This window comes from Ailuropoda melanoleuca, chromosome 11 (genome assembly GCF_002007445.2).
Source record: "Ailuropoda melanoleuca isolate Jingjing chromosome 11, ASM200744v2, whole genome shotgun sequence".
Classification (NCBI taxonomy): Eukaryota; Metazoa; Chordata; class Mammalia; order Carnivora; family Ursidae; genus Ailuropoda; species Ailuropoda melanoleuca.
Window position 1 is genome coordinate 587,299 of NC_048228.1, and position 9,835 is coordinate 597,133.

At 65.4% G+C, this 9,835-nt stretch overlaps 2 protein-coding genes across 4 annotated transcripts in view; one reads left to right on the forward strand and one right to left on the reverse strand.

Annotated features, from left to right (window-relative positions):
* Window positions 1-1,080: 1,080 nt before the first annotated feature.
* On the forward strand, window positions 1,081-4,030 carry MMP23B (matrix metallopeptidase 23B). 3 transcript variants are annotated; one of them, XM_034672182.1, is made up of 8 exons: window positions 1,081-1,876; window positions 2,279-2,349; window positions 2,431-2,570; window positions 2,635-2,802; window positions 3,174-3,338; window positions 3,410-3,520; window positions 3,616-3,742; window positions 3,824-4,030. In XM_034672182.1, the coding sequence occupies exons 1-8, from the start codon at window positions 1,718-1,720 to the stop codon at window positions 3,996-3,998; spliced, it is 1,116 nt and encodes a 371-aa protein (XP_034528073.1). In that variant the 5' UTR covers window positions 1,081-1,717; the 3' UTR covers window positions 3,999-4,030. The 3 variants fall into 3 exon arrangements, with proteins under 3 accessions (XP_034528073.1, XP_034528072.1, XP_034528071.1); XM_034672181.1 differs by having other exon boundaries at window positions 1,082-1,876; window positions 2,210-2,349; window positions 2,704-2,802; XM_034672180.1 differs by having other exon boundaries at window positions 1,084-1,876; window positions 2,210-2,349.
* A 994-nt stretch (window positions 4,031-5,024) lies between these two features.
* LOC100475338 (cyclin-dependent kinase 11B) overlaps window positions 5,025-9,835 on the reverse strand; it is a 16,121-nt gene continuing 11,310 nt past the window's right edge. The window contains exons 10-21 of the mRNA XM_034671044.1: window positions 9,732-9,835; window positions 9,377-9,442; window positions 8,657-8,832; window positions 8,161-8,251; window positions 7,118-7,239; window positions 6,817-6,922; window positions 6,388-6,509; window positions 6,197-6,304; window positions 6,004-6,120; window positions 5,744-5,892; window positions 5,475-5,664; window positions 5,025-5,377 (exon numbers count right to left, since the gene is read on the reverse strand). The exon at window positions 9,732-9,835 is cut by the window's right edge and continues 8 nt beyond it. Coding sequence (XP_034526935.1) covers window positions 5,285-5,377; window positions 5,475-5,664; window positions 5,744-5,892; window positions 6,004-6,120; window positions 6,197-6,304; window positions 6,388-6,509; window positions 6,817-6,922; window positions 7,118-7,239; window positions 8,161-8,251; window positions 8,657-8,832; window positions 9,377-9,442; window positions 9,732-9,835 — 1,444 coding nt within the window. The 3' untranslated portion in view covers window positions 5,025-5,284. The remainder of the gene's footprint in view (window positions 5,378-5,474; window positions 5,665-5,743; window positions 5,893-6,003; window positions 6,121-6,196; window positions 6,305-6,387; window positions 6,510-6,816; window positions 6,923-7,117; window positions 7,240-8,160; window positions 8,252-8,656; window positions 8,833-9,376; window positions 9,443-9,731) is intronic.

Below are 9,835 nucleotides of genomic sequence, written 5' to 3' on the forward strand. Positions count from 1 at the left end.
CCCGCCCCGCCCGCCCCGCGTCCCGGCCGCGCCCCGCCACGTTCGGGAGCCACGTCCCGCCGTCGCCTTCGCAAGCCCCCACCCCGTGTTTTATAAAAAGATTCTCGGACTTTTCCGCCTGGTGCCTGCCTGGGACGGGGGCCGGGCGGGTCCGCCTCCCGGCCCGCCGCGCCGTTGCCCCCTACCCGGGCTGTCCTGACCCGCCCCTTTTCCGCCGCTGCCCCGGCTCCAGAATCTGCGCTTTGGCCAGTGCCCCGCGCGCGTCTTGCTGTTTCTAGCGCTGACGCTTCCAGACCCCATCTCCTGAGCCAGAGTCCTCTTCCCGGCGGAGGCGCAGGCCGCCTCCCACGGTCCTGGCCTGGGTCCGTGGAAGGATGGGCCTGGGAGCGTGGGGTCCTCCAGAAGCGCCGGGTCGCCAGAATCCCGGTGTCTGCCCAGCTGGTGGTTTTCCTCCGACGCCCTGCTGCGTCGCCCCCACTGCCCCCTTCTCTTTCTCCCGGGCGGGCATTGTAGTCGGCTCTGGCCCCGTTCTCGCGGTGGCCCGTGGGGTCCCTGCTAAGCAAGGGGTTGGGGGAGGTGTTTCTTTCGGGCCAGGGGCCCCGTAGGGTCTTAGGCCCGTTGAGCGCGGTAGGCGGGAACAGGCGGAAGGGAGCAGCAGTTCGTTGGGGCAAACATTCAGCCATGCAGAGCGGGGCACAGCTCTCAGCTGGTCTCGGCGGCGGGCAGGGTGCTTTCCAAGAACCACCCGAAATGCTCCCGCGGAGCCTCCCGGCTGTCGGCCAGCCACTTGGCACTGACCCCGCTGGCCTGGTGTCCTGCTGTCACTCGGTGCAAGGCCTGGATGGAGACCGCGGAGCGCCAAGCCCCCCGGCCTGGTCTGGCCGTCTGCCTCTTTCTCTGCTCCCTCCCCCTACTAGTCCCCGTGCGCTCTAGTCCCCTCAGGCGTCCGGGAACCCAGTTCCTCCAGCCCCGGGGAGCCCTTGCCAACCTCCGGCCTGGCTCAGCTCCTCCAGCCTGCAGGCCCTCCCGTCGAGGCTTCCGGCCTCAGGACACTGCTCCCCTGCCTCCCCCACACAGGCCCATTCCAGACCTTGGCCCCAGCCAGGGGTTCCTGGCTCCCACAACCCCCACACCTCATTCGCTTCCCGTCTTAGCCCCCGCGGGGTCTCTGAGCCTCGTTCTCTGTGGCGCTGTCCCCCTGTCTCTCGTCCCGCCCCCACCCCAGCACCCAGTACTCACTCTCCTCATCCCCACCCCTCTCTCTCGGGGACGGGTCAGGCAGCCGCGCGGGCAGGGGACAGGTCCCGAGTTGGCCAGCACGGAGGCTCCGCTCCCAGAGCTCATTCAGTGGTAAGGGGGCTGGAGGAATTCCTTCCAGGAAAAAAGCTGGTCTCAGGACCCCAACCGACTACCCTTCTCTTAGCTTGAGCCTTTGGCATCTCTCCCTTCCCTCGCTGCCGGGCCCTCCTCGCCCCCCCTCCCCAAGTGACCCCGCCCAGCAGGCCCTGCCCAGGCTGCTGCCACCGACCCACAGGCCCCGGGTCCGCACCCCAGGCTGGCGGCAGGGCTGTCCTGACAGCAGGGACGGCCGGCCAGCTGGTTCCCTTCAGGGGCACGCGCCTCCCCCTGCACCCACCCCTGTAACCCGAGCCGCTCACAGCGCCTCCCCGCGCAGCCCCACTGGGCCCTAGGCCCCGACAGCGAGTCCGCAGGCGCCATGGGCCTCGGGGCCTGCATGTCCTCGGCGGCGTCGGGGGCCCGAGCCCAGGCTCGCCGGCTGGAAGCTGTGCTGGGCGCCGTGTGCCTGCTGCCAGTGCTCCTGCTGCTGGCCCGGCTCGGGGCCCCTGCGGCCCGGCTGGGGGCCAGTGCAGCGCAGGTGAGAGCGGGTGGGGACGGGCAGAGGGGTGGGCGGTCGGGGGTCCAAGAGCCTGCGTGTCACCAGTGGGGGTGGGGGAAGGGGGAGGGGGAAGCCCGCATCAGGCCTCCAGCTCCGCCCACTCCGACCTGGCCTGTGGTCAGTAACCCTTTTTTTTTTCTTGGCCGTGAAAGTAGCCCACTGGCTGGGATAGAAAACCTGAAAACGCAGAAAGACCAAAGGAGGGAATTTCAACGCTCCCTGAACCATGCACCCGCCCCGGTTTCTTTAGTTCTTTTTCCGAGTGTTTTCAGACGTGGGGATGACCCCCACGAGTACTCGCTTTCGTTGAAGGGAGACATCGCCGCACCCTACCCCGCGGGTGTCTTCGCCACTGCAGGACCCGGTCCTCTGCCCCTCCAGGCGCCCCGCAGACGCCGCTACACGCTGACCCCGGCCAGGCTGCGCTGGGATCACTTCAACCTCACCTACAGGTGTGACGGCGGCCCAGGGTGGCGGCGGCAGGGGAGCGTGACCGGCCTGGCGGCCACCCTTGACTTTAAGCCCCATCCCAGGATCCTCTCTTTCCCACGGAACCTGCTGAGCCCCAGTGAGACCCGGCGGGGCCTGGCCACCGCCTTCCGCATGTGGAGTGACGTGTCCCCCTTCAGCTTCCGAGAGGTGGCCCCTGAGCAGCCCAGCGACCTCCGCATAGGTGGGCGCCGTGCCCCCGCCCCTGCCTGGCCCCGCGGCCCCCTCTCAGCCCTGTGCTCCCCCAGGCTTCTACCCGGTCAACCACACGGATTGCCTGGTCTCCGCACTGCACCACTGCTTCGATGGCCCCACAGGCGAGCTGGCTCATGCCTTCTTCCCCCCGCACGGCGGCATCCACTTTGATGACAGCGAATACTGGATCCTGGGCCCCACGCGCTACAGCTGGAAGAAAGGTGATGGCCTGGCCTCCCGCGGGGCCCTCTGCCCTGTGATGGCCACAGCGGGAGGGCTCTGGGGATGGTGGCTGTGATTCGGGGTCAAGTAGGCAGGAAGGGGGAGGCTGGGAGGAGGCCATAGGCCTGGGTTCAGGAGCCCTGAGCACCCCCCCCCGCCCCCACCCCTGCTGCTGGAGCCGGAGCTGGAGCTACATTCCTGGGGACCGAGCTCACTGCCTCTGCTGGCCTGGAACATTCTTATCTTCCCGCGGCTGTGCCGAGGGAGGCTCCGTGGCCGCACTGCAGCAGATGTGGCCACGGCAAGCAAGGCTGGCGGGCAGAGGGAGGGCTGGGCCAGGGTTTGAGGGGCTGACCCGCGGGACCCGCAGGCGTTTGGCTCACCGACCTGGTGCACGTGGCGGCCCACGAGATTGGCCACGCGCTGGGCCTGATGCACTCGCAGCACGGCCGGGCGCTCATGCACCTCAACGCCACTCTGCGTGGCTGGAAGACGCTGTCGCAGGACGAGCTCTGGGGGCTGCACCGACTCTACGGTGAGTGCTGTGCGCTGGGCGGGCTGGCGCGGCTGCTGGGCCAGCCCTAAGGCCGGGTCGCCCTGCCGCAGGCTGTCTGGACCGGCTGTTCGTGTGCACGTCGTGGGCTCGGAGGGGATTCTGTGACACCCGCCGGAGGCTTATGAAGAGGCTGTGCCCCAGCAGCTGTGACTTCTGCTACGGTGAGGCCGGGTCCCCACTCCGGGCGTGGCTCCGGTGGGAGACGGGGACGCTGACGTGGCCCTCTCTGACCCCGGCCTCTCCCACGGCCGAGCAGAGTTTCCCTTCCCCACGGTGGCCGCCACCGCACCACCACCCAGGACCAAGACCAGGCTGGTGCCTGAGGGCCGGAACGTGACCTTCCGCTGTGGCCGGAAGATCCTCCACAAGAAAGGCAAAGTGTAGTGAGTGGCCCTGTCCCATGAGCCCCTGGGGGGGGCAGCGGGGTCCCGGGACCCTGCCCAGCCCTCCCACCCTCCCCGCAGCTGGTACAAGGACCAGGAGCCCCTGGAGTTCTCCTACCCTGGCTACCTGGCGCTGGGCGAGGCGCACCTGAGCATCATTGCCAACGCCATCAACGAGGGCACGTACACGTGCGTGGTGCGCCGGCGGCAGCGCGTGCTCAGCACCTACTCCTGGCGAGTCCGAGTGCGGGGCTGAGGCCGTGCGGGCTGAGGCCGCTGATAAAGCACTTTCTCNGGGGGGGGGGGGGGGGCGGGGGGACGCTCAGCCTGTGCTCAGCTTGATATGGGGAGTCCGGGGCCAGGACACCCCAATTTCCCCACAGTTCCTTGCGCTGAGGATGCAGTCCTCAGAGGCCAAGACCAAGGAGGGTTTTTCCTGGCTGGTCCTGGAGAAATGGGGTGAACTACGGCCTGAATGTAAAGAGGACCCCCGAGAGCAGGCTGAGCCTGAGGAGCCCGGGGCCGTGGGTGCGTCTCGGGTTTGCTCGGGGATGGCTGAGGCGGGAAGGCTGAGAAGGGCAGGCCGCTGTGCCTGCAAGGCCTCCGAAGGGACTGGGATGGGGGTTGGGGCAAGGGAGGCCCAGGAGCGAGCGAGCGCCTAGACAGGAGTCGGGGGAGGAGGCTGGTGGTGCCAGCAGAAGGGACAGCCTGGGGCAGGTGGTGCCCCAGGCGGTGGCAAGCACCCCCACCCCCCGCCAGAGTGACGCCCTGTCCAGCGAGACAGGGAGCTGGAGACCTGGCAGGCCAGGAAGAAGCCAGCCAACGTGGGGTCAGAAGCCACCCTTCTCCCCCCATCCTCCTCCCAGGGAACATGGGCCTGAGGCCCCTCCGGGCAGCACGAGGGCAGGACTAGTCCGCTAGGGGCCAGCTGTGGAAAGGACATACCAGAGCTTTCCTCCAAGAATATTTTACTGCGTCTTAAAACGTGTTAACAACCTGGTACAAAATCCACTGTAGCCAAGAGCTCTGGGGGGCCTGGGGCCACGGGTGCCCTGAGGGGCAGGAAGGTGGGACGCAGGAGCCTGAAGATTGAAAGTAGAAAAATCCCTGCCCTCCGCCCCCCTCCATTCCACGTCAAGGCCAGTACCCTAGTGGCGCAGCCGCCAGCGGGGACCACGCGGGTCCGTGTGCTGCGGGCATGCTGTCCGCACCGGCCATCCAGGGACGCCCGCCTACTCCTTGCAGGGCAAGTCTGACACATCTGAAAAAATACAGCCTTTCCTTCCACAACAAGGAAAATGTGATTTAATTCTACAAATTTACAAGCCAAGATAAAATAAAAATAAAATGTGGAAAAGCAAACAAGACGGGCAGTCTGAGACTGGAGGTGGAGATCCGTGGCCGCGCCGGCCTGCAGCTGCTGCGTCCGCTCAGAGCAGGGCCCGGGTCTGGACCCCCACGCTGCCTCCGGCACCGGCCGTGGTCCCGGCTGAGCCTTGCTGGGCGGACCCCGCGGGGCTGCTGTGGGCTCCGTGCTGAACCTCAGAACTTGAGGCTGAAGCCAGGGCCCGCAGCCGAGGCCCCCTGGTTTGTGGTCGTGAGGTGGAAACCCGTCTCCTTCAGATCGTCATCGCCCTGGGGAGCAAGCGGCACTGTGGGGCCCTGGTCGGGCCAGCCCCGCCTCGGGGAGCCCCCACAACACCTTCCCTCCTCTGCCAGCCCTGCCCCTCACCAGCTGGCTGTAGCCCAGGCCTCCCTCTGGGGGTCGTGGGCTCGTGCCACGCTTCACCCTTTGCTGCTCACTCTTGGCGGGCCACGTGGGGAACATCGAGGGGTCGATGGGGAGGGGGGTCTCTCGGAAATACTCATGCTTGAGGCCGTCCTCTGCACTGACTCTCCGCCCAGGGAAGTAGGTCAGGAACCTGGGGGAACAAGAGCACTTGGCACCCAGCACGGGGGCGGGAGGGGGCATGGGGGGGGGCGCCCCGCAGGTTCACACACTTGTTCATGAGGTCGAAGCCCTGGTCTGAGAGCAGGGCCCCAAAGCGTTTGCGGAGATTGTTATAGGGATATTCGGTGAAGGTCATCTTCTTGACTGCGGGGAGGTCGTTGTAGCCGGGCCAGATTTTCTCACTGGGGGTCCCCAGGTCCTGAGAGAGAGAGAGACAGGTCTCAGAACGGCCACAGCAGGCAGGCGGGGGCTGGGCTGGGGTGCCTGCACGACTGGCAGGGTGCCCTCCAGGCGGGAACCACAGACGCACCTTAAACACTTTGTTGATCTGATCGATTTCCGACTTCCCAGGGAACAGCGGCTTCTGGGTCAGCAGCTCCCCAAAGATGCAGCCCACCGACCACATGTCCACAGCCGTGGAGTACTCCTGGGAGGCCAGGAGCACGCTCAGGGCGTTGGTGGGGCAGCGAGCACGGGTGGGCCCCCCGGCCCCCAGCACTCACCTTGGCGCCAAGCAGCAGCTCGGGGGCACGGTACCACAGGGTCACCACGACTGGGGTGTAGGCCTTCAGAGGGGACCCGTATTCCCTCGCCAGCCCGAAGTCCCCGACCTGCAAGGACGGCGGGCGGGCTGTGGGCAGGCCCCCGCGGCACGGGGGTTGGGCGCCCCGTGGGCTGAGGCCCGGGGGCTCACCTTGAGGATGCCCGCGTGGCTGAGCAGCAGGTTGGACGTCTTGAGGTCCCGGTGCAGGATCCAGTTGTCGTGCAGGTGCTTCACGCCACGGAGTAGCTGGATCATCAGCGTCTTCACCTCCCCTACAGGGGCAGCGGGCCACCGTGCCAGGTCACGCGCCGCCTCGGCAGCGACCGTGCCTCGTGGGGCGCGTCCGGCCCGGGGACGCTCCCGGCTCAGCACACCCCGCCCCCACGCAGCACACAAGCCCTCGGGCGCGCGCGCGCTCACGCACGCGGCGGGACGGGGTCAGAGCCACGAGGTCAGGGACGCTGCCCGCAGCCTGGGCAGCCCAAGGGTGGGCTGTTCCTCGTGGGGCACACTAGTCAGAGGGCCACACCCGCAGGAGTAACTCGGGGCTGCAGGAGGCCCCGTGCCCGCGGGCCCCACCTGGCAAGAAGGGCTGCTTCATGGTCTCCATCAGGCTCTTGAGGTCGTGCTCCACGTAGTTCATCACGATGTAGATCTTGTCCATGTTGCTGCCCACGACTATTTCCTGGACGACAAGAGCAGGAGGCCCCACCTCTGCAACCGCTGACCCCGGGCAGAGACCCGCAGGGACAGCAGGGACCTACTAGCTGTGATGACCAACAGGGGGCTGACACCGGCGGGGGCACTAGCCCCCCATTTCTCCACAACACAGGTGAGTGTGAATCAGGCTGCCCTTGGGGCACGGGCCAGGGCCGCCTACCCTGACCGTGACAATGTTGGGGTGCTGCGCCTTCAGGATGGTGTTGATCTCCCTTAGGGATGTGATCGGAAAGCCCTCTTTCTCCTTCTCCATCTTCAGCCGCTTCAAGGCCACAATTTCATCTGAAAACAATTCAAAGACCAGCTGAGAAAACCATCTTCATTCCACAAACACACAATTGGCTGGGACTTGGGGAGCGCTTCCTGTTGCGCAGAGAAGTCTCGTTTTCACTGGGAAGTCCCGCATCACGGCAGCACCAAGAAAAAAAGCCTAGACCTGTTGCCTGACAGAAACATGAGGCCTATTTCCAGACCAGCTTTTGTCCAAAACAGCTAAGGAGGATTTCTCCCATCCCTCTCCCTATCCCGACTGTGATGTGCCAGGAGACACGGCAAACGTCACCACGCCAACACAGAAACATTCACCAAGGTCTCGGGATTTCAGGTGGCCTCCCTGAGTTTCCAAGACCCAGATGTGGGTGCTGGGGAAGCTTCCGGTCCACGGCTGCCACACCTGCTCAGGTGTTAGCACTCAAAGCACTGCCCTCTGGAGCCGAGGCACCTGCTGTCACAGCAAGCAAGAGCCTCACCGTCAGGCTGACCTCTGGACTCCACAGACGCCAAGGAGTCAACTGCTCAGGGGCCCTTGAGTCATTAGCTGGTGTTTGCCAGGTAAGGCGAGGCCATGACCGGGCATCTGGGGAGGGAAGACTGCCAGGAGAGCAGAAACTGTGTTCAATGACCTTGACACTGACGGAGCCAAGGGCCAGGATGGCCCAGGCTTGGACCTCAGTCCCTGCAAGCTGGCTGTGGCTAGAGCAGGATGCCCGGCCTCCCTCCCTCCCCAAGCCCGCACGCGGACCCAGCAAGGCCGAGCACGGCAAACACACCAGCCAGGCCCAAGAAAGTGCGGTGGGTGCACCGGAGGACAATGCTTCTCAGGAGAAATTCCTTTCCGCCCGAGGACAGGTTCTCCGCGCCACCTAGTTCCTGCCCCACATCTGCCCTCCCCGCCCTTGGGGGACCACTCGATACTGCACCCACCTGTTTTCTTGTCTTTTGCTCTGTACACCACCCCGTAAGTGCCTTCTTCGATCCTGTTCAGGCACTGGAACTCCTCCACGCTCCGACAACCCTGGAAGGAAGCATGCTGTGAGGACGCAGCAGCCGTGGCCGCGCTCACGCCTGCCTGGAGCCGGGGCTCCAGTCCCTGCCCAGACTGTGTCTGCTGGCGGCAGCCCTCCCCCCCACTTCTTCAGCGAGCATGTGCTCCTGGGTTAAGAAATAAAACCGATGTGGACAAAACCTGGTCCCAGGCACGGCCTTGAGCCAGGCCTGGCCTGCCTGCCCTGCACTAAGGTAACACCAAGGACAGCAGCGCCCGCGGCACCACACCACCAAAGCCCCAGCACCTTCCCTCACGGCATGGGTGTCCCTGGCAGCAGACGCCCACACCAGGGGCCCCGCGGGAGCTCTCCACCCCGAGCCTTGTCCACTGTCAGCAAGGCCGAGCCAGTCCTGCGGTGGGGGGACGCCTGACCTGCAGGGCAGGGAGGTACTTGGGCAGCTCCTGTTTGAGTTCAATGGGTGACAAGGCGGGAGAGTCGGGCACAAAGTCGCCTTCGGTCAGGGCGCTGCTCTGCGGAGTGCCCTCGCCAGCTTCTTCCTCCCCTTCCTCACTGTCTCCGGAGTCTCGGTCAAATCGGGACTCTGGAACTTCAAACATTAAACCCAACTGTGGAACCAGGAATAAGCTATGTCATCACCCCTCGCGTCCTCTGAGGCAGGGGGACACCGAGTGCACGTCAGAGCCGCACAGGAGCGACCCCCAGGTGCTGCACACAGCTGCGCATCCCACCACCCCGGACAGAGGGCACTGGGGTCTTGGGGTTCGCCAGCTCAGCCGGGAGCACTGTGAGGTGCTGACTGGAGCCGGGCCTCAAAGGCAGCACACCTGGAACGCCTGTCAGGCCCTGAGGGCACGGCCCGGCTGCTGGCTACGGGAAAGTGCTGGCCCTGCGGCTGGAACGGAGCTAAGAGGTCGGGGCAGGGGGCTCCCCCTGCCGTGTCTAAACCATGGGGATGTTCAGGACGACATTCAGTTAGCGCTGCCCCCGTCAGGGGTGCTGGCCCTCCACGGTCACAACTGGGTCTCTCAGGGAGCCGGCTGCGCACACAGGATGGTGATCTGCGGGCTTAGCAAGGGTCATGTGCTGAGGGGCAGCCGAGGGAAGGACCGCCCAGCGGGGGTGCCGCTCACCGACCAGGACGTGGTTCTCGCTCTCCCGCTCCCCGTCCTCACTCATCTCGTCCTCGCTCACTTCCTCTGCAAGACAGAGCGGGCGTTTGCTCAGACCTGCAAGGCTACGGCCCCGCGCGGGGCTGGGCTCTGGTTCTTTCTGGGGCTCGTCAGACTCTCCGCGAGCACAAACAAGGGTCTGCTTAAGCGGACGGAAAGCAGGAACCACTATAAGTCGTCAATTTTGGGGTCTCGTGTGAGTTCCAGATACCGAGGCATTTTCCATTTGGAAATATTTTTAAATTCAGAGTTCAAGTGATTTCTGTGCAGTTTCTAAACACCAAACAAAACCACTGGAACCCCGTGCCCTCCTCACCAGCTGACTGTCCAGACGCGTCCTCGGAGTTGCTCCCCGTCTCCTCGTCCTCCTCCTCCTCCTCCTCCGATCCTTCGCTGCTGCTCCCCTCCTCCTCCTCCTCC

Bases quoted from the DNA above. Each gene is read 5' to 3' on its own strand.
- MMP23B (XM_034672180.1), top strand. From the start codon at position 1,718: ATGGGCCTCGGGGCCTGCATGTCCTCGGCGGCGTCGGGGGCCCGAGCC. The intron at 1,877-2,209 runs GTGAGAGCGGGT...CTTTCGTTGAAG, and splicing joins TGGGGGCCAGTGCAGCGCAG to GGAGACATCGCCGCACCCTA. The intron at 3,521-3,615 runs GTGAGGCCGGGT...ACGGCCGAGCAG, and splicing joins CAGCTGTGACTTCTGCTACG to AGTTTCCCTTCCCCACGGTG.